The sequence below is a fragment of the Aphelocoma coerulescens genome, chromosome 9, assembly GCF_041296385.1.
Source record: "Aphelocoma coerulescens isolate FSJ_1873_10779 chromosome 9, UR_Acoe_1.0, whole genome shotgun sequence".
Lineage (NCBI taxonomy): Eukaryota > Metazoa > Chordata > Aves > Passeriformes > Corvidae > Aphelocoma > Aphelocoma coerulescens.
In genome coordinates this window covers 10,739,790-10,763,139 of record NC_091023.1, presented here as the reverse complement: position 1 = coordinate 10,763,139, position 23,350 = coordinate 10,739,790, and the positions used below count along the sequence as shown (strand labels likewise).

Below are 23,350 nucleotides of genomic sequence, written 5' to 3'. Positions count from 1 at the left end.
CCAGGGACCTAGAGGGTCAAGAGGTGCAATGGGCCCATCAGGATACCCAGGCCATCCAGGCTTGCCTGTAAGATCACCACAGTTATACAGCTTTGACTTAAAATATGCATTCATTCTTGTCTACCCATTTTAGAACTTTTCTTAATTGTGAATCAAGCCTAAAAGTAACTTTTGAGGCAGTTGATAAGATAAATGTTTGCTTTACCTTATGAGTTTGGAAGTTGAGGAATGTGTTGTTCCTTCCCATGTCTGCATGAACATGTTTCATCCCAGCAGTCTGTGGTCATGGAGAAATGCTCCTAGTGCTTTCTCCTTAATCCCTTTTCCCAAGACCACCTGTGGGAGACAGGAAAGGGGGAAAACAGAGTTCAGCCATCCTGAAAGTAGTGACCAAGTGAAGTAAATTGCATTTTGGAATAGGTACACCCCAAGAGAAAATTTTGCCTCTAGGTCCTACAGGCAAGAGGAAATAATTTTCAAAACAAGCTGTCTCTAAATCAGACATGTTAACTTGTCTTCATTCTCTTTTTAGGGTATTCCAGGTTACCCTGGTTTACCAGGTGAACAGGTAGGTAATGACTTCTGAAGTTGTTCGTGAAATAATAATTTATACAAGTATTTGAAATGTTCATAATGTTTGTTATCAAGTTTTTTGGAAACATTTCTTGATAAACTCTAATGTTAGAATTTTCTGATCATGCTGAAACTGTGTATATTCTTTATCAATTAGGGAAATCCAGGGATTGGAGTGGATGGACAAAAGGGGGAGCCGGTAAGAAAACAAATAATATTAAATATATTATTGCTGCAGAATTAGAAGAATAATATAGTCTTGTTGGGTTCCCTGGAACCCATTCATTTTTGGCTTTCTCTCCTGCTAATTGTGCTAGAACAGAAGTAGTAATACAAGTTACTGAATCAATTAATTCAGAGCAGAAATTATTCCTTTAGTGAGCTGTATGCAGGAATCAAGCATATTCTGAAGATTTTGAAAAGCAACAATCAGTGTTAGTTAGCATTTACATACATTCTGGACAGATAATGCCTAGGTAATCACAACAGCATTTGTGATTTCTTAGTGACAGGGGCTGGACCAGATCAGTCCCTGAATCTCATCTCTTGCTAAGTTCAGAACAGATGTCAAGGAAAGAGTGTAAGAAAAAGACAAGCACGTAATAAATAGTTCCTCTACCAGTCTCCACCTATATTAGCATACTCAGGATATATAGAACCAATGTGGAATATTTGATTTTTCTTCTATGAATTTGTCCAGTCAGTTCTTAGAATTTGTGCAAGTGTCTAATATACACAACTTTCCATAGCAAATCAGTAGTTTCATTTCACATTCCCAAAGTCTTGTGCTCAAAGGCTTTGGTCTAGAATATGAGAGACTGTATGTACACATAAGACATTTGACAGTCCTGTAACTACTATCTCCACAGCAGATTTGGAGCAGGAGCCAGGAGTTCTCATTTATTTCCTTAGCTGTAACATTATTTTTAATGACTCAGGAGAATAGATTAGATTGTCAACCTTGCTCATCTGGGCAGATGGTAAAGAAGTTTACAGATGTCAGTGCAAACCTTTATCTGCAGGCAGTTAGTACATTTTCGGTGAGTACAGAAATACACAGTGCTGTAGTAAACAGGAAAGGAAAACAAGCTGAGTGTCACTGAAACACTGCTTGGAACAGAATGTCTCTGCTGTTCCTTTGGCTTCTACAGGGTGACATCGGACTGCCTGGGCTGCCTGGGTCACCACTGTTAGTTGGACCTCCTGGAGCTCAGCTGTTCAAAGGACAAAAGGTATTAATTTTTCATCGTATTTTACAGTGCTCAACTTGGCAAGTACAATTCTGTGATGTAATTTATGCAAGGATGGCATAAGACAAACCTGTCTTTCTGTAAGAAAACACCAGCTGCAGCAAAATCCTGTGTTCAGCACCCATCCTACAAGCTTTCAGGAGAGGACACCCCATGTCTACTTCCCTGAAGGGAAGAGTAACTTGATGCAGAAAAGAAATACTGCCCTTGCTTTAGTTTTCTTTGCTTTTTGTCATTAGCAAATTGTATTTCAGTCATCTTGGCAAATTTGATTACTGTGCTATTGAATCTCTTTTGTGGCTCCTCGCTAATACTTTAGATTTTGCACATCAGTTGTAACTGTATGTACTCCAGTGTACAGTTTTGAACTAACCCTAACCCTTCTAGGGTGCTCTTTTCAATATAAAAATGAAGTGTGATTTTGTTGTCAATTTTTATTGCAAGTTTTATAATCACAGAATCATAGATAGAATGGTTTGTATTGAAAGAATCCTTAAATATCAGCTAGTCCCAATCCCTCTGCCATGGGCAGGGACACCTTCCACTAGACCAGGTTGCTCAAAGCCTCATCCAACCTGGCCTTGAGCACTTCCAAGAATGGGGCACCCACAACTTTCCTGGACAGCCTGTACTTCTTCAACATCACACCTAATATAGCCACAGCTGAGTGGCTTAGAACATTAGAATGTTTGTAACCCTCGTTATTTTTTAACAAAAACTGTGTTACAGAGCCCATATTGGAGCCTCTGTGTCCTCAAGTCTGATTTCCTCAAATACAAAAATGAAAATATGAAGTTGGCATTTCCAGCTCCAGCCTCAACTCAGGGAACCAGTAGATTTCACATGTTGGATCTTGGGCTTTGATCATTCAAACGGTTGCTATACAGGTGTATGAAGAAGAGAGAAAGGACCAAAAGAACTGCCATAAACTCCCCAGGTTACTGGGAAGTGGGACATTTGCTGCTCTACAACACATGACACAATCATGGCCATGTAAGCAGCATGCACCCCATTCAGACTGAGGCTGTGCTCAAAAGTTTAGATTTATGCTCGTGAATAGTTATATCAGACCAAGAAGAGCAGCAAAATAAAAAAAGAACTACTGTCATGCATGTTTGTAGGAACAAAGCCTGACCAACAGGTCCTTGCAAGTGAAAAGATAGGTCTATCTCCCTCCACAGTCATTATGCTGGTTTGACAGCATTAACAGAAATAAAGATAAGTATATAAATGTTTGTCTTGCTTTTCTTGTGTCTAGGACACCTAGAGAAACACACCCAGTGTTTAAAAAATGCTGTTTAACAATTCTAATTCAGACCAGGACTTTAAAAAAGTTAACCAGCACATAGGCATATCCTGCATATTAAAATACACAAAAACTTTTCTTTTATATGTAGGGCCAAAAAGGATTACCTGGGGTAACAGGATACAGAGGGCCACGTGGACCCAAAGTAAGTAATGGGACTTTTTTTTTTCCATGGTGCTGGCAAAGTCCTTCTGTGGTTATTATGTTAAAGTTCTAAAGCATTTTTTGCTGTGAAATTTAATCACCACCTAAATCAGTGTGAAAGCAAAACTATTTCAAAACCCTTTGGAAAATCTTTCTGAGTCTGTTTTATACATACCTATCGAGTGTTGCCTGGCAGCAAAAGGTCAGTGTTATTTCCAGTTGGGCTGTTGACATAATGGATTGGAACAGTGAAGAAAATACAACTACAGATTATTTTTCCTCAAGAAGAGAAACAGAGATAATCTGAATGTGTTCTTAATGGGGCATGATGTATATTTACCACAGTAGATTAGGGAAAGATTTTAACTTCACATTGTGGATATCCCCAAGGGTAGAGAAGGCAGAGCCACCTGCTTGGAGAAAGAGTTGCTCTTTACTGTCTATTCTACATTTTCTTTTCTTTCTGTCAACATGATCAATTTAAACATTGATGTGCCAGAGGAAGAAGCTACCTGCCACAGGCAGGAAGCTACCATATCACAAAATATCAGAGGATAATTGGAGAAAAAGTAATTACTTTATGTTAAAAACTTATTTAGCTTTGTAGCAGAAGAGAAGAAACGAGAAGAATGAACATCACATTTCTGAGTCATAAGTCTAGCATTTTTTCAGAAGTTCATTTTCCATCATAGAAAGTCCACTGTTACTTGGCACTGGAAAAGAGAACTAACCTAATCTTTTTCTGTCAGTTTTAAATTGAAAAAGATGGGCTTTAGATGCATGCGCCAGTACTAGTTGTCTATGTAAATGATAATACATGCACTTGTTAGTCATAAGCAGGAACAGACAAATCAGCTGAAGCAGCTCAAATGATGCCCAGAACTTAAAAAAAAATACAAATTCAACTGCTGAAAGAATATGAAGCTTAGAGAAGAGACCAGAACAGGTTCTTGAAATAACTGGAGCTGCTTAGGCACTGCTGGTGATGCTGTGTGAAGTCAGCCCCAGTGACTGAGCATTGCTAATGAAACAAGATCCATTGATATAATGTATACATCATTTAATAAATGTGAACAAAAAATTTACGGTACACTTCACTGAGCATCTTGGTTAAAAAAACTATTTTGACTGTTCTAGGGTATACTTGGGAGAGGAGAAAAGGGTGAAAAAGGTCTTCCTGGATTCCCTGGATTGCAGGTAAGAAAATTCACTATAATTAGGCAGTTTAAGTTTGCAATTTCAAGAAAGACTTTAAGGATTTTTTTAAACTAATCTGTCATGCTTCCTGTATAAAGTATTTAGGAGACTTGCCCTGAGACTTAGCCTGTCTCAGACTTAAACATAAGCTCATACAGACTTTCCTTGGAAAGAAAGTAAGTCTGTAGGGTTATCCTCTAAATACTTAGACCTTTTCAAAGCTGTTCTGGAATAGCACAGTAATTTTCATGTTCTCCATACGTGTTGATGGCAGTTTTTACAGCAACTTTACTTGTGCTTGATTTGCCTAACAGTGCTGAAGTGGAGCAGCATTCCGCTACTGTGCTTGATGCAATATGGTAAAAAAATTAAGTGAAAACCTGACTGGCTTGCTTTGGTCTATAGTTCTAATTCATGTTCATTTCTCATAGAAACTATTCACAATGCTTTGCAAAGTTTTTGGAAGATATCCCAAGTAATATTTATCTGTGTAACATTAACTGTCACCATTCTGAATAGGTTTAATTCTGAGTAAGTTTTTACTGTTTTAGCTTACAGTCTACTTGCTTTTATTAGGGTCATCCTGGTTCTTACGGACCTGCAGGTTTTCCTGGAATGAAGGTATGAAGGCATAAAGTATAAGCAGCTCCTTAAACAGTGGGATCAGTGAGATTTTGTTTTCTGTGGATTTGAGCAGATTTGAAATTTCCACATACTTCACAGCTCAGATTGCATTCCTTCCTTTCTCCTTGCTACCTGTTGCCACAGAAGCTGTATGAACTCTGTCTTTGAATTTCTGCCACTCTTTTAAATTTGGCTGAAATTTGCTAACGAAATCTGAAGTTGCAAGGAGGAGGAAAAGTCAGTGGGACACACATACAGCATAATAGAAAAGTTATGCAGCATGTTAACTTTGTTTTTTATGGTGACACTGTGCAATTTTGTGGTGCACGCATGTTTTGTTCATGTTTCTGGCTTGAGAAAGTCCAGTGATGCTAAGTCTGCTAAATTTTACTTACGAACTTACAACATCCTACTGGAATAAAGAACAATAGCTGTATGTATATAGATCTATATCTTGCCCAAATCTAGTTAAGGAAGTGATCATGTTATTCATAAATCACATTAATGTATAAATATTTTCCTCTATTTTATCTGCAAAAATACTTTTCACTTTGTTTTTCACTCCTGCCTACCTAGAAAGTTTCAGTACTGGCTGGATGAGTATATTGAAAAATCATATAAAGAGAAGAGAGCTGATACGCAGCTCCTTTCCGTGCAGCAGTTTAAGAGAATCATTCAGCAGGCAGCAAACCAAGCTGCATTAAGCAGACAGTCTGTCAGAGTCTGCTGATATGTATTCCAGCTAATTCTGTGCCCCAGCTTCGCTGAATCTGCTGACCACTGTCTGAATAACCTGGCAGTACATGCTGTGAATTTTCTAACACAGGAGAGTCTATGAAACACCACCTCTTGTGTGAACCCAGTGAATTCTCTGAAACAAACTGTGGACACAATTATAACATAACAGTACTGTATGACTGCCTTACTGGGTTTTGCTCAATTAATTATGTCTTTACAGATTAATCAAATTGTATTTATGTGATACTTTCCAGGGTGAAACAGGATTTGCTGGTTTTCCTGGACAACCTGGCTATCCAGGCATACAGGTGAAAAAATGACCACACATTCACACCCCACTTCCCTCTGTGCCAATGTTTCCTCCCAAATATACCCACTTATCAGGCCATTTCCCTTTATACAGTCATAATTTCTTTAAAGATTTACTGTTTTCATGATGGTTATAGTTGCTCATCACTGTGGTAGTAAATAACAATGTAAGAAAATTCCTAGCTGGGGCACGTGAGAGTGGGAATTCTATTTTACATACCATATGAATTGTTAATCCCAATGGCCAATAGTTACCTGTAAATATACCAGGATAGCTACCTAATCCATGAATTGTAGTACTCTGCAAGGTATTCATGGTTGAGCTGCATTCTGCAGGGAGGTATGTGAGGCAAAGGAAGCTGCTATTTAGTTAATAGTATGATCCTATAAACCAGGATGAAAACTAGCTCCAAATGAGTGGCAAAATTCCATTCAGATGGGCTTGTTTGCATGATTTACCAAAATCTCTTGGCATGTGTTCAACCCGTTCACATAAGTAAGTGTTCCAAGATGTTTACTGGAATGGTAAGGAAGTTGGACTCTTTCACACCAGCTGTGTTTAAACATTTCCTACTTGGCTCACTGTCTTTTATTTTACAATACATGCTGCTTTCTGTTAGGGATTAGAAGTGTAGGTGTCACGTCCCAGGGCTAAACAGTAAAAGAGGAAAATATTTAAAGTGTGGAAGAGATGCTTAAAATAATTTCAGAAGACCCAGGTGTCAGTCTAGTGACATTTCAGGACATAAGTTTATGGAATTTTCTTCTGCAGGCTTCAGAATCAATGAAATTATCACTACTGGATCATACAGTAATTCTAAATAACAACAAAGACTTGAATGAAGGGAACTGTTATATTTCCTGTGGAATCTACAATGCTAAAGCACACTCAGAAGAAAAAAGCAGTTCTGGATGCTACCCTAGAGGGAGTAAAGCAGCAGTGAGTCTAGCCAGGGGGGAAGGCCTAAGGAGTCCTGGGATAGGGTCCAAGTGGTCAGCAGTGAATGAGCAAGAGGAGAAGTGAAATGCTGCAGTGCAGAAGGTGGGTGACAGAATCATCCGTAGAGACATCAAGGTTAAAAAAGCTCATCAAAGTTATTACCACAGTACAGAGGACAAAAACAAATTGCAAATATTGCAAAAATTGTGACATTAATGAACTTGGCTTAAATATTCTGGAATACAAAAGTCAAGGAGCATTTATTTCCCTCTAAAATAATTTTTTTGAAAGCTGCATATAAACCAGTAAATTTTCTTCAAGAGATCTGCATAAAAATCACCTCTGTTATAAACGAAAGGTTAAGATTAGAACACACTACATAATCTGTGGCGACACAAAGAAGTAAACTGTGGCTGGTGCAAACTTGTCATAAGTAGTATACATCTAAGGACACAGTTGAAAGCACACAAATATAAAGCAACAAACAGGTTTTCAAGAAGCATGCTTACAAATGAGAAATGACAAACACATGAAGTAAATAAGTAAAGTACAATAAAAACATCTGGCTTAGTCACAGACTGACTTTCAAAGTTAGGATTGCCAGGAGAATGCTAGACCAGCTTCTTCAGCCAAGATTTCAATTATGTGGTCATACCTGGAGGGAAAAATTGCCCACAGATGTTACTTTTCCTCCCCTTTGGCTATTATCAGCTTCACAACACAGTGATATCATTTAGATACTAATTAAACTGAAACATTGCATGTCAGATTTAAAGAGAAAATTCATTGTGGTCCAATACTCCCAAAACAGAGAATCAAATCTTAAGTGTTTTGTTCTTAAAAAGTTCTCACCCTGATGTACAAATTGTTTTAGTTCGGGGCATCATTAACAAACTTGAGACAAGTAATTTCATAAAGAGAATAGTGCATTCCTCAGACTCCATTGATTAGCCCACAGCCTGAATAGCCATCAGTTAACACTACAAACAGTAAACAAAAAAATAATTAATTGTTGGTAGCTTATGCTAGGGAAAAGCTTGAAGTCCTGCAGTAATGAATCAGAAAGATGAAATCACAGTTGCTAATGCACAGAGCAAAAGAAATCAAATCAAGTAGAGACACAACTTAATAAAAAAAGGTTAACTAATACAGATATGCAAAATCCTGAGTGATTTCACAGATGCTTTAGGTTTGCTTGGGAAACAGTTGGAGAAATCTGATTATTCCTGAAAGGGGCAGATCTATCCCGACTGCATCAACTGTTCAGCTGGTCTCACCAGCTGTTGCTTATGATCCAGTAAAAATCCCATGCACTGAAGGAACAAGAACATGATTAAAGCTTCTCCTGGGAATAGCCTGTCCTTGTGTAGATTTTTCTGAAACAAACATGTTCAAAGAAAATCTAAGATGCATTTGCATAAAGACTCAGAAAAAAACCCCAGTTGCGTTGAAAGTAGATTTCATCTGTTAAAAGTGTTAACTGTTGCTAAAAACAAAAAATGGACTTCAAGGAATTGTTGCCATACCTTTTGACCCCTATGGCTGGATGCTGGCAACACTATTTTTTTTTTTAATAAACTGTTGACAAGTTGAGTCTCCTGAAATTTCTATAGGAAGAGAAAACAGTATCAGTCAACAAAATAATCCAAACAGATATATGCCATTATGTAGGAGTGTACCAACAGTGAAAACACAGCAAATAGGCAGGTGCCATCCAGAGAGGGTCATTAGACCTAACAGCCTAAAACCAGATTTTCAGAGACCACAACTGAAATTTTTCACTTGAGATACCAAGAACAGAAATGTTTGACTGTGGCTCATTACTCTTCAGTTCTTTCTTGTGTTCTGGTTGTGTCATTTTAAAATCAGCACAAAAATTATATAAGACTTGGGCCAAATACATCTCTTGTACAAATCTTTGATTATTTATCATTATTAAATTATTTTTAAATCTCAAAATCCTTTCTAAATTTATCAGAGGAAGAAAAATGCTAGATTCACATTTTCTTTCCTGCCACACAGAAGGCTCTTCTGTGTCATTAGGGAAGACAAATTCATGTTCCTTTTTAAAAGAACCAAAGATGACACAAGGGTATTTTTTCATTCTGCAAGATACAGTCAAAGGAAACAGGTCAGAGATCAAGAGGGCAGCAGGCAGTGACAGAACTGTCTAATTACTGTAGAGACAACAGGTTTTTTTTTTAAAGCCAAGAAAGAGGCATGGGTATCCAGTTTTGCAGTCCCAGTTCTCCTTGTCTGTGTCCTAAAAGGCCCTGGAGTCCAGTCCTGGGAATGCAGCTTCACTACGCAGTTCCCACATTGACATGATTGTTTTCTCAGTTCCCATTTACTGAAATAGGAGGGCTGATTCCTAATCTACAAAGCAAAAGGTCTAATACATTTTGCCACATAAAAGACTTCCCTAAAGTCCTTTTCACTTGCAATTCTAAGTATCAAAATCCAAGTTAATTCAGAAATCCTCCAAGCAGAAGTGATTTTCCTCACCATTAGTAAGCACTTTTATGTTTCCCTAATGCAGATGTTATAAGAGCTTTGAGTATCTCTTACCATTTATAATAGCTGTTAGACTGTGAAACTGTTTTTCTTTATGCTTATCTGACATAGAAGTAATTTCCTAATTCTGATATAGAATTTCTGTAATTTTTAATTACAGATTGGTTGTTAAAATACCTTGATTAAATCAATACTGTTTTACTGTGGTCGAGTCATCTTTACAATAAATGAATGAAATCAAATACAGCAGTCACATGTTCTGAAGAATCAAATAGATATGTGTGATAGGTATATTACTGTTTAGTCACTGGTATACTGAAAGATAATGATTATTTTAAATCTTTTTGCTTGGTTTTAAATGCTGAAAAAGTGTCAAAATCAAGTTCCTTGGTGGTATGTGTCACATCCTTACATACCTCCCCATTGTTGAAATATTCAGTTACATCTAGTACACTATATTTACAGGGGGATCCAGGAGAAGAAGGGCCTCCAGGTCCTCCTGGAGCTGTTGGAACTCCACTGCTTCCTATAAAAGGTTACACCTATTTTTGACTTGTCTTTGTGCTGTATAAAGTGCAGGATGTGTTTTGCTAATGTGTGTGAGAGTGGTCAATAGGGGTGCAGGGGACAGAATCCTAAAACGTTCCGAGTGGCCACGTACTGTGTTTATGTGTTTGGCCATGTTTTTGTGTGTTTGTCCCGCTGATGTCCCTGGAACTCTGTTAAACATACAAGTGTCAGATTAAATGTTTGTGTGAACGATCCTCGTGTATACAGTCACAACTAAAGCTGAGGGACTCTTGTTATTGGACCTAAGCAGATTTACAAGAAAGCAATGAAAAATAAGCCTGTGCGGGATAATGGACAGCGAATAAGAACACCTGCCTTCCCATCACAACTTAGGATTCCTATTTTCAGTATTGCCACAACACACAGATTTTAGACTACAATCAAGCTTCCTATTGCATAGCAGGGGCAAAATCCTGGGACTAGTATGCCCAGCAGAATACCTGTCAGTGTTACTACCTTCCTCCCTAAACCTCAGGCTGGGTTTTTATGTCCCAGCTCCCTTTATCCCCATCTTTCTTATCTAATCGGTGAAAAGATGTGTGGAAGTTCTTATTTCCTAGCAAGAAGCAGTGGGGAACAGCTGGGTCTGCTGCCTGGAAGGTTTTGCTTTTGCATCTAATACTGGGGGAGTTTGTCTTGTGAGAACATTTCAACAGAGAACTCATCATAAATTGTATTTCTAGTGCAGCACTAGAAGTTTCTTGTGATCCCAGAAGTAAGTTACAACAAAACCCCAGTTCAGCAGAACCTCCCCATTAGATAGGGGTCTCACCCTAAAATAAAGTAAATTTTTTCCACAAACTTCCATGGTTTCCAGTCCATACAACAAACAACTTAACCCCATGCTTAACACCCAAGTAACACTCAGTCGTGTGCGTGGTGTGTGAGTGGATACTATCTTCAGAGAAAGAGGCCTTTAGCACAACAGGGAGCAGAACTACTGCCAATATTTTCTTTTTCCAATTTAATGGAGCTGTTTACATCTGATTCAGGTTTTCTTTATTAGTATGTGATTGCAATTTTAAATTTTATTATTTGTAGCATTTTTGAAAATACACTTTTAAAAATCTGGATAATTTCAACTAAGGTGATCCTGAAATGACCTCCCTGTGTCCACTGCCAAAGTACATAACACGAAATCCGTATTTATTTTAAATGCTACATGTGTTTATTTTGGGCAAACATTTCTCTCAGCATTTTCTAATACATAGCACAAAGATACTTCTACAAAGTGATGAAGAGTTAAAAATGTGCTTATGAAGTGGGCTGGAATCCATAGAAAAGTAACCAAATCCTCCCACCTTAAAATTAAATTGTTACACATTTTAAAATGTTTCATAAACTATTTTACCCTTGTATAGTTTTCAAATTATAATTTTGGTTGCAGTTTAATTTACATATACACTGTCAATTCCATAAAGTGTTCAACTCACATGTTTTTGTAATTCTCTGTAGGTCCTCGAGGAGATCCTGGATTTCCAGGTCCTGTCGGTGAAATGGGCTCAGTTGGACCAATTGGTCCTTCAGGCCTTCTAGGAAGACCAGGATACGACGGAAGAAGTAAGAGAAGTAGAGGACAAATGTGAACTATACACCAGAAGGAAAGAAAGCAGCTGAAAGAAAACTGTTCTTTGTTCTTGCTTGATGCAATTCACCAACAGTAAAGACTGTTCAGTAAAAATATTAACTCAGCACTTAATAGCCAAAAAAAGAAATAAAATTATCCAAGCAGAACATTAGAAATGACTAGAAAAGGAACAGAAAACAAAGGAGAATACTACCATGGTAAACCCATGCAAATCCACAGACAAAACTTTGTCTGGAGTGCTGTGCTTGAAATTTCTGTTCTCCATCTCAAAAAGCTATAAAGGGAAGTGCTGAGGATGGCTTTGCTCCGTATGAGGAGCTAGAGTAACTGGGATGTCTGGAAAAGAGATAATGGAGGGAAGGAGGAAAAGAAGCATTTGAAGGTCTACAGCAGGAACCTCTTTTCTTGTGGATCCTGGAAAACCTAAAGATTTGGATTTAAGCCTTTGTTATATAGAAGGTGTTTTTCAGGACAGTCCTGAGTGGTCTGAAGTTTCCTCCTTGGTATCTCTCATTACTGTGAAGCTGTATGGGCTGTTTACCTTTCTTTTTTTACAGGTCTGCCTGGCATGCCAGGAGTAAGTGGGGCACCAGGACCTCAAGGTTTTCAAGGGGACCCTGGTTTGCCTGGAACAGGTGAATTAATACCAGGAAGACCAGGATTTCCTGGACCACCAGGCCTACCGGGACAGCCAGGAAGACAAGGGTTACCTGGACTACCCAGTAGGTTCAATAGCAATTCATATAACAAGAATAGAATTCTGTTATATGCACTATTCTGTTCTGTTATATAGAACCATTGCTTTTGTTTGTCCTACAAATAACAGAGAAGTGAAAAGTGCATTTTGACAGATATTTCAAACTTTACATGGGATGTTGAAAATATTTCTCTTACTAGCTTTTGATCAGTGAGATTTCAAGATTTTCATAATATTCTGGGTGATTCAAACCCACAAAAGTAACACATACATTAAAATTCTCTAAGAATATACTACCTGAATTTAAAAATACTGAGGGGGAAACCCAAACCTGCATCCTTTAGAAAAGAAACAAGTAAAGTTCTAAGTAGAAAAAATTAGTAGTGGCAATGAGAAGCAATGTGTCAACATCAACTCTAGCCATACTGTCTATTGCAGTATAATCTATAAACAACAACTAATAAAGCATTTAATGAGATCTCTAACTCTTCACGTGAGAGCAACAAGATAAGGGAGAGGAGGACACATGACCTAAGTTGTGGAAAAAGTCAACCTGATTTATACTGGCTGTAAAATTTGCCTTTTCAAAGGTGTAATCTGTACTGACAGAGGGATCCCTGGAGAACCTGGAGCAAAAGGTCAGATAGGCCTTCCAGGAAGAAAAGGTGCAAAAGGAGAGAAGGGTAAGTTGGCCTGGATAACAACAATTTGAATATGAAACCTTTGCCAGATATGTCAGATCTAAATGTGCAAGAAGTTTATGGCATCTTGAAGGATGAGGCCCATCAAAGTGCAGTTACACACCCTGTTGGCATTGGGGCTTCTGAGTCAGCAGAGTCCTGTTAGTGCAGAGTTACTCAGCACTGCAAAGGGGGACTTATAATCCTTTCAAGGTGAGATAAAATGAGATAAAATGGTCTGTGCACTACTCACACAGAAAAGAAAAAGGACAGCATTATTTTTTGTGTATTAACTTTGCAACTGTTTCAATGTAATTTTGACACATTCATGTAGGAAGTCAAGGCCTCTGCTCATGTACTGCTGGTCCTCCTGGTCCCCGTGGCATGCAAGGACCTCCAGGTACTCAAGGAAAGAAAGGACAGATGGGATACCCTGGAAGACGTGGAGAAAAGGGCGACCCAGGCATATCTGGCGCAGTGGGATCACCAGGGCTCCCTGTGAGTAGTTTTCACGAGCTTCAGTAAATAACACCAAGTTACCTCTCAACTCAGGAGGCATTAATGGTGGAGACAGAGCCCAGGAAAACTATCTGAAACTTTTATCTACTTTAGCTTATTACAGTCTAGTGAAACAAGCTTTTATTTTTGGAAACAGACTTACTTTCTTTTATGTGCTTCATATAGTTTATCTTATTCCCCAGAGTGAGCAATAATTCAAAACATGACTTAATCTAACTACTTTAGGAATACATTATAAAATAATTTATTGTTCTTGCTGTGATTTCGATCTACTACTTCTGGTCTGACATATGGAACGTATATCGAGGATGCTGCAAGCTAAATGATGCCAAATAGAAGGTTTCTTTTTTTTTTTAGAATATACTTTTCTTGTGTGTCAGAGGATTTTTTTTTTGAAAATAAGAGATAAATATGCCCTGCTTTGTAACTGTTGCATTATGGTTGGGTTTTTGGGTTGTTTGGGGGGGTGTGTTTAGAGGCAGTTTTGTGCCTTTTTTTGTGTTCTTGGTAGCTTTTATTTTTTTGAGATTTGGTTTTGTTTTAATAGCAGAACTGTTTTTTTCACATAAGGAATTGCTTAAAAGTTTCCAGAATATTTTCATTCAAAAGAAAAAAAAGCAAACAAATCCACAGTGAGTCTGAGAAAAGGAGGTGGAAGGGCTCTCATTCAAGTTACAATAGTTTCATTACAAGGTTTACATTTCCTCTTTTTTTTTTTTTTTCTTAAAACACTATTACTTGAGTGGTATATGTGAGATTTTGATCTTTTTGTTACTTCTGAGAGTATGCTGTAGCACTTGTTCTGAAGTAAGGCTTGAAGGCTTGTCCTGAACTTTGCTGTTCTTAGGTTACTTAATTGAGAAACAAGGCCAAAGTAATCACTTTGGAAGGAAATAATTCACTACAATACAGAAGTGCTTTGGTCTAATGGAGCATTTTTCTCCATTTTTCTGCTCTCTTTTCTCCCCAGATATCTCATTTTGCTTTTCAGACACTACTAACTCATCACTGCCTACTTGAAGATCTAGACATTGTTACAAATAGTCACTTCTAGTTTCAGATACACATTTTTCTCCTGCCTGACTTAAAATTGTCAGTCACATTATAAACAGTATTTATTCCACCTATTTTTAAGGGAAAGATTTTGAATAACAGAGGAAGCTGCCTAAATAATACCCCAGTTTTTGTACCTTGTGGCCTTTTAATTCTGTGTAGATTTCATATGGTTAAATATATTCATCCACATGTACTGTTGCAAGATTGGACCCTGGCAAACCATGATATGAACACTGCACTCTGCTTGGAGAGCTGAAAGCAAAAATCAGCATAAAAATATAGAAGAGTATTTCTTTTCCCCTCTAAAGCTGTCAAGCCATGTATTCATCTAAGAATACCATGTACCTAACAAGAGGCAGATGAAATGTTGTATTGATGGCTTTGTGGATTTTCATTCAGAAAAATAAGCATCACTTACTTCCTGCTGTGTTCCTTTCTGGGAGGACAGCCTCATCCAGCAGTCACCACCCTCCAGAGATTCCCTTCCTTGGTGGATTGTGGGTTGAAGTCTGCAGTGGGAAGAGTTAATGAATCATTTGTCTCTTCATATTCTTATGTTTGCAGTCCCACATCTGTACAGCCATGGGCCCAATGCTTCTGGCATTCCAGTCTCTTTCAGTTGTGTATCTGTGCATGTGGCAGACAGAATCAGGCTGGAAAGGCCACGTGCCATTCACACTCCTCTTTTTGATCATCAAAAGAGATTCCTTGCTGGAGATAACTGACAACTCATTCTCATTTTTCTTTGTCAATGATAAGGGGACTCCTGGTTCTGCTGGACAGCATGGGGAAAAAGGAGAGAAGGGTGATCCAGGAAGAGTTAGAATAAAAGGTAAGCACACATTTTACCATTAACCTTTTTGTTTTCCTATACAATGTCTAGGCAATAGTGTGAGAAAAACATTAATTTACTCTTTACTAAATCCATTAGTTCAGTAAGTTACTGAAACCTAGAGGGCATATATATCCAAACTGCTCTCTTGGTACCATCTCTTCTTGCTAAACACAAGATCAACACAGTGTTTTGTGGCTTTTTCTGTATATTGAGCCATAAAACAGTTTTAACAGCATGTTATTAATGCCAGCAAATGACTTTTCACGTCATGCAGTTGATAATTTGAGTCTTCCAGAGGTCTGTACAGCAAAGACTAAGCAGAGTACAAATACTGTGAAATCATGAAGAAATATTATTGTACAGAAGCCACCTCCTGAAGTATCATATACCAATATCATAGCTGTTATCTCAAATTAAGCCACTAACATCCTTCTTGGGAAAACCTCAATCTCAATGACTATTCAGATTCCTCTCCTATTTCTAAAAATTACTCCTGACCAGGCATTCAAGAGAAACAATAGGCCGCCAGTTGCACAACTGGAATTCTTGTAATTAAATAGATCAAAACCTCTCCACAGTTGTGGTTATGATTTGCAAAAGCAAAAGAAACAGAGAACAATAAATTACAGCAATCTGATGGCACAACTTAGTTAGAAAGGCTAAAATAGTTATTCAAACAAAAGATTGTCCTTCTTATTGTTTATAAAAAGTTAGCTTTGCTTTGGATGCCTGTGGGTTTTTTACAGATGTTGGAGCAGGGGAAAACATTTGCTTTTATTTGCAAAGGATTTCTTGACACAGCAGAATGAATCTTTGTGTTAGAATAGTTTTACTGTCCTTTATGCAGAAGTTACTTTTTCATAAATATTGGTGCAAGAGAAACCAAAGCAGAGAAGAAAATAAAAACCTTTGGGGAATATTGATACAAATATTCTGCATCATAGAGCACTGCTATATCCTGACTTCACTGAAATCAAGAATAAATCTGTGACTGGTTTCAATGGTAAAATATTTTAACTTTATGTATAGCATGGACAAAAGCCACATTAATGTGGTGCCTGTCAACATGTGTTTTACAGAGAGACCAAGTTATTCCATCAGGTATCCAACTACAAACTGCCTTCCTAAGCCTAAAATGCCACATTAAGGAATGTGAATTTAAGTACTGGGAATTATCATGAAGATATGATCAATGGTTACCCAGCATTTCCTTGAGCAAAAATACCTCCACCTGCCAAAATTACTGCAAATACTTTTTTTCTTTCCCAAAAAATACTTTAAGGATTAAAAGGTGAAAGAGGACCTACTGGGGTTCCAGGATTTCCAGGCCAAAGAGGTCTTGATGGCAGAGATGGGGAACTAGGATTGCCAGGAGAAAAAGGAGCTGAGGTATGTTTGATTTCCCCAGACTTTTTTTCCATTTTAATTAACACATTATCTTATGAGAGGTTATGAAACTTTTTATCCATTAAAAAATTAGTTTCTTGTATATATTATTGCTTATTTTGGCATTCCTGATTATAATCTCTGCATATACTGTATGCCAATATTGTGGGATTAGGAAACAAAAAATACACAAACAAAAAATACTAATGTCATCCATGTAGTCTTTTCATTGTGAAAGAGTGTTTCTCCAGATAATTCTCAAAAATGCTTTTTCATAATCAAAGAGAGAAGAGAAATTATGTCTTGCTACTTTTTACCAAGAATTTTTATTTCAGGGCGATTCTGGAGTAGCGATTCCGGGTGATAAAGGATTCCCTGGGCTCCTGGGACCTCCTGGGGTAAAAGGCCAGATGGGATTGCCTGGCCTGGGGCTTCCTGGCCCTCCTGGAGCCAGAGGTAGCCCCGGAGACTTTGGTGATATGGGTAATGTTGGGCCACCTGGTCCAAAAGGCCAGAAAGGTAATTTTGAATGTTTACATTAAGAAGGAAACAACAAAATACATGTTTGGATGTTTGGTGGCATCCATTATCCATTGTGGTTTAATATGTATTATATATTATATTAATATGTATGATTCTATATGTTTATCTATATGTATACATACAGTGCTATTCATTTATGGTGAAAATACTAATTTATAGGAAAACACAGTTTATACTTAAAGCTTGGCCTGGTTTTTGGTTACAAAAAATGCTTAGCAAAAAAAAATCGACACTGATAGCTGTAGATAGAATTGAAATGAAAATACTGTTTCTTTCTTGCAATAGAGAGTACTGTAAAACAAATTGCCATGACAATTAAAAAAAAAAAATTGTTTTTAAGAAATACAGCTGTATTACAATTTGAAATACTACCAATAGTCTATAGAAAGTATCAATATGTTTAGATCCTCCATCAGTATTTCAGTAATATGGAAATAACAATGTGCATAAACATTCACTTCATGTTTGCACATCTGGTTGGGTAGTTCCCCAGAAATATTACAGTGAGTGTTCAGACTCCATTTAATCTAAAATCAAATATGCCAATTTCTTCTCCCTCTTGCTTCAGGTGAAACTGTCTGTATTATGTCACCATATCCTGGAAATCCAGGTCCCCCAGGCTTTAAAGGTGTTCAAGGTATGTTGATACATAGGACAATTTTTGATTTTAACTGAAATGGAGTTTTTAAGTTGCTAATTACAGAAAAGAAGCTATCCTAAAAAAGCTACACTCTTCTAGTTTTTCAACAAAATATGTGTTTCAAAATGTAACATGGCAAATACACAGGAATGTACTCTAATAAAATCAAGGGCCAGACAGCTGCAGTTTGCAGCATCAGAAGGTAGGCAGGCTGCCTCCATGGAAATAATTAAATCAAGGTAGCTTCAAACTGTGTCCTGCCTCAATTAAAATGCTCGAGAGAGTCTGTAAAATATGTCTGGAGTTGGATAAGGCCTAGAGTATGTACATCTGGATACCAGGGAAAAGAGATTGCAAGGCAAAGATATGCTGCAAATCTGTAATTTCTAAAACTGCATTGCTCATGGCAACTTGCAGTTGAGCCCTAAAATCTCAATATTTATCACCATTACTTCAACTTGTTAGTCTTAAATTCAAAGAACTCACCCAGGAACTGGCAAAATGTTGCTTGTGATTGCCTCCAAGACATTTGAAATATCCCAGAAAATTCAGAAGAAATGGACATAGTGAATTTTCAAGCTGCTTAATATGGTATTACACAGCTCCCTGACATCCGTGTTATGAGTGGGAGCAAAAATTTATCCGGACATGAAAGAACAGGGATGAGTGTACTGAGCTCATCTGCATCATTCCTGAAGCAGGGGATAGCACAGGAGAATATAAGAACTTGAGCTGACACCTGTCACTCACTAGATTAAAAATGTTGATGGCCTGTAACATTAAAATGCTGTAGGAAATACTTTTTTTTCTAATTGACTCTGGTGATTTGCAGACTGCTATTAATGGAATGGGGAACACATTCATTTAGAAAAACAGCACCCATGCATTTGTTTGTGACTCTTGCCCAAAAAGTCAGAAGCAGTTTGTTTTCAAAGTATACCAATTTGCATGGGATTAAAATACAATCCTTAGATCACACATTTTAGCACTCTGTCAGCTTTTTTATGTATTTCCTTTTTATTTCCAGGACAAAAGGGTTTAAAAGGACTCCCTGGGCATCCTGGACCAAATGGCTTTGATGGGCAAAAAGGCCATCGAGGGAGGCCAGGAGCAGGAATCCCAGGGCCGGAAGGTGAATTGTGCTTTTCCTAATTTGGGAGAGCGGCTGGTCAAGTTGTAATGCACACATGCAGGGAAAGGTAGGATAGGGTAGGGTAAAGTAGAATTGAATTGAATAGTTCAGTGTCCAGAGAGGAAATATTTTCAGAAAACTGAGAACAGTTATTGTCATTTTAGCAAAGGCACTAAACTGGACAAGAGTGACAGTACTCAAGACAGATGCTGCCCACAAAAAATCCCCTGTCACTTCCCACAGGAATTACCTCCTTCAACCCTCATGTATCCTTAGCTATAAATAAGAAACATGAAATTTAATTTATGATGTTTTTTTTCTTTGCAAGGTGATAATTTAAATCTGGCTAAATTTGGACTACAATATTCCAGTTTCAGGGGGAAAAAACAAAACAAGAAACCTGAACACTTCATGAATTATGTTCTATTTGAATTTTAAAATTGTATCAACAGGCTTTCGAGGCACAGCTGGTGATCCTGGTGATGAAGGTGAAAGAGGATCTACAATTGATGGCAAAAATGGCCTTCCAGGTCCACCTGGCATAGATGGCCCAAAAGGTCTTCCAGGTGATACCACATATGGCCCTCCAGGAATCCCAGGCAACAGGGGACTGCCGGGACCCCCTGGTGCACAAGGAGCAAGGGGTAATCCAGGCATTCCTGGACTTCAAGGTATGGGCCAGTTTCTATGAAACACTTCTACATGTTCAAAGGACAAAATGTGAGCAGAGGTGCTCCTGGTTCAGATAAAACTTCTTCTCATTTGGATCCATAATGGTGACTGTGACCAGTACTCCCTGTTTTTACATTTTGCTGTTTGCTGCAGAGATGTCTCCACAGCACCATTTACTTCCCACCCCATAGAGGATATTGCTGTCTCCTTTTAAAGGTCTTCCTTTTGCCTGGCCATAAGCAGATACACCCATCCTTCAGTGCAGGGAACACCTACAGAACTGAGCCAGTCCTGTGCAGGCCAGTGAGCTACTCCCAATTCTGCTCCTACACATCAGAAACTATCTTCTGTACCTGTAGATGAGGGTTGAATTCCTGTTCCTTAAAGAAGGAAGCTCTCCACAACAGCCAATTCCAAATTGCAGAAAAGCATCACTTTTCACAAACTATGCAAAAACTAGAGGATAAGTAAGATAAGTAACTGAACATGTACATTTCAAAATTAAAACTGGGAATTTTGTGGGAGTGAGTAATGGAACTAACAATGTGGTTTTTTTTCCAGGACAGCCTGGCACCCCAGGATTTCCAGGTGCCAAAGGTTTTAGAGGCCCGGAAGGTGATGTAGGAGCACCAGGCTGTCCAGGCTTCCCTGGCTCACCATGTGTCACAGGCTTACCAGGGCCACCAGGACTCAGAGGTGTCATGGGCCTGCCAGGACCTCAAGGTACACAACACCCAGCAGGTTGCCTCACAGCTCTAAGCTTTGCACACATTTTCTGCCAGATTTCATCACATAATTTTTGTGGCTGGCATGACAAATATTTCCATGGGGGCTGCTCATTACTGGGGGTGTACATAATGTTTTGCACATATCTTTAAACTCAAGGAATGTTGACTCTGCATCTCAGGTGTTTCCCAGTTTCCCATCCCATGCTGTTCCTTAACTGGCCAAATCACAGTGGGTTCACTATAAGTAATAAACAAAGAGTTGTCTCTTACCTGTTGTCCTGAGTAACTTAACTGAGCTCCTGTCATTACTGTGATACTTTTATCTTCCTTATTCTTGAATGGAAGTGTTATTTAGGAAGAGCAAGGAGACACATATATCAAAAACATTCACAAATTAGTAAGGATTTTTCACAGTGCTCTTCCATTGTCTGTCACTAAAGAAATACAAGAAAACAAACATTCCAATTGAAAAATCTAGGCAGGGCCATGACTCCAACATGGTAAAAAAGTTTTCAAGTTATTTTGCCATGTTTGATAATCTTCAAACTTATACCAAATCTATCACTTTCTACTTTTTAGATACAATTGGTGAACTTTTGCCTGCATTTACATACACAGATTAAAGCTCTCTTTCTCAGGCTTACCAGGCTTTAAAGGTCAGAGGGGAGACAGGGGCCTGGCTGGGCCACCTGGAATCAAAGGTCTCAAAGGCTCTCTGGGCTCACGAGGTCTCCCAGGTCCTCCAGGCTCACGAGGTCCCCCAGGACTTCCAGGCAATAAAGGACTCATTGGCTTCCCAGGAGAAACAGGTATGTTAAATATCCTGCAGACCACCTCACCTATAAGTTCTCTTGTAGAGGGGGCTCTTTTTACTGCTGTTAAGGTTAAAAGTACTTTGGAGCCATCTCCTTTTCCAGCTTTAAGAGTAAGACTGTGCAGCAGGTTAGAGTCAATAACCATAGAACTATCCCTTGTTTTTCCTCTTACGATAAAAAAAAAAGGGATGGAAATAGTTTGATGCATCTTGGTGCATCCTGGTGCTTTAGTTGTTTTACAACACTGACATATTTCTATGTATTATTTCCTGACTATTTGTAGTGGTTGTAATATGCTATAATAAGAGGAATATGTTTAGGTGAACAATCCCTTGGCCGGTAGTCCCGAAGGGCAAATGAGTCCAGGAAGGCTGAACATTATTCAAGAAGGAAATTTTTAAGGCCATCCCCATATGCCGAAGATGAGCCAGCAGGGCTGAACAGAGTTTTACCTGGAACTGTATGAACCTCAGGAGGACAAGGGTGTCTTAAGGTTATGGAGGGAGATAATCAGAAGGGCCAAAGCCCAGCTAGAACTCAATCTGGCTACTGTTGTAAAAGACAATAAAAATGTTTCTAAATGTTGCTAAATACATTAGCAGCAAAAGGAGGGGTAAGGAGAGTCTCCATCCTTTATTGGATGGGAGGGGGGAAACATAGTGACGAAGGATGAGGAGAAGGCTGAGGTACTTAATGCCTTCTTTGCCTCAGTCTTTAATGGTAAGACCAGCTGTTCTCTGGGTACTAGCCTCCTGAGCTGGTACAGGAGTGCAGGGACAGGGAGCAGAATGAAGTCCCCCTAATCCAGTAGCCACATGCAAGATCTGATGATGTTTTGGGCATAACTGCTTTAGGAGTAAGGGTAGCATAAATCTCTAGGGGCTGACAGCAGGTAGGGGGAGGATCCTTGCTTCAGTGGAATCTGGGTTTCAAGAGAAGTTTGGAGCCATGCTCCAACTCTTGGTTCTCTAGTTCTGCTGATTTCTTAAGAAGTCCTAAACATCCTGCTTTTGCTTTACACTATTCCTTAGAATATGACAGCAACAGTAGAAGCAGACTTCAACATGTAAATAAAGCATTTCATATTACCAGGAAGCAAAGGGATTCAAGGACCCCAAGGATTCCCAGGACTCCCAGGAATACAAGGCCCAATGGGAATCTTTGGTGTAAAAGGTGAAGAAGGAAAAAGGGGTCTACCTGGTCCTAGTGGAGAATGTGGAGATATAGGAATAAAAGGTTTGTAAAAATCCACTTCACTCTGTAGTTATATTGCTGCTATGTTTAGTTTTGTTACTACTGTGTTAAAAACCTGTTTACTTTTTATAGGAAAGAGAATAATCATCTGCAAGGTGCAATCCCAGGCAGTTCAAAATTGCTGTCTTTCATAATTTCACAATCTTTCCTAATTCTTCTGATTTAACATCACCTGGGTTACGACTGAAGTAACAAAAAAGCAAGGGAAGGATTGCAAATTCTGTTAGCAGTGAGCCTGCTGAAACAACAGAGAACCACATTAGTATTTAAAGGCTTTCTCTATTAGGAAAGTCATCACTCAAATTGATTTTCAGGACACGTCACTCCTGAGGATATATTTACATTCCATATGTTTGCTTCCAAGGTGAAAGGGGGCCTCCAGGAGACAGCGGCTGTGTTAACCTACGTCTTGAGAAAGGACAAATGGGGGACCCAGGGTTTCCTGGGGAGCATGGACTTAGAGGTGAAAGAGGTAAGTTCATAAAAGAAAGCCCTGCATACACTCCTCTGATATAAATCACTGGTGGTTTTCACAGTGTGGACTCAGGACTGCAGTAACATCCAGCCACCTCACCATGTTTACAGATTCCTAAACTGGCTGCACAGTTTCTCAGGATAATTACTAAGGCAGTACACCAAG

At 38.6% G+C, this 23,350-nt stretch overlaps 1 protein-coding gene across 1 annotated transcript in view; it reads left to right on the top strand.

The window, feature by feature from the left end:
- COL4A4 (collagen type IV alpha 4 chain) overlaps positions 1-23,350 on the top strand; it is a 66,747-nt gene that overhangs the window by 23,698 nt on the left and 19,699 nt on the right. The window contains exons 10-32 of the mRNA XM_069024023.1: positions 5-67; positions 533-568; positions 731-772; positions 1,725-1,805; positions 3,221-3,274; positions 4,411-4,470; positions 5,047-5,091; positions 6,087-6,140; positions 10,061-10,130; positions 11,621-11,725; positions 12,311-12,475; positions 13,041-13,133; positions 13,465-13,628; positions 15,465-15,537; positions 16,823-16,929; positions 17,262-17,445; positions 18,038-18,106; positions 19,137-19,241; positions 19,694-19,912; positions 20,475-20,636; positions 21,280-21,450; positions 22,549-22,692; positions 23,075-23,182. Of these exons, the coding sequence (XP_068880124.1) occupies positions 5-67; positions 533-568; positions 731-772; positions 1,725-1,805; positions 3,221-3,274; positions 4,411-4,470; positions 5,047-5,091; positions 6,087-6,140; positions 10,061-10,130; positions 11,621-11,725; positions 12,311-12,475; positions 13,041-13,133; positions 13,465-13,628; positions 15,465-15,537; positions 16,823-16,929; positions 17,262-17,445; positions 18,038-18,106; positions 19,137-19,241; positions 19,694-19,912; positions 20,475-20,636; positions 21,280-21,450; positions 22,549-22,692; positions 23,075-23,182 (2,374 nt within the window). The remainder of the gene's footprint in view (positions 1-4; positions 68-532; positions 569-730; positions 773-1,724; positions 1,806-3,220; positions 3,275-4,410; positions 4,471-5,046; positions 5,092-6,086; positions 6,141-10,060; positions 10,131-11,620; positions 11,726-12,310; positions 12,476-13,040; positions 13,134-13,464; positions 13,629-15,464; positions 15,538-16,822; positions 16,930-17,261; positions 17,446-18,037; positions 18,107-19,136; positions 19,242-19,693; positions 19,913-20,474; positions 20,637-21,279; positions 21,451-22,548; positions 22,693-23,074; positions 23,183-23,350) is intronic.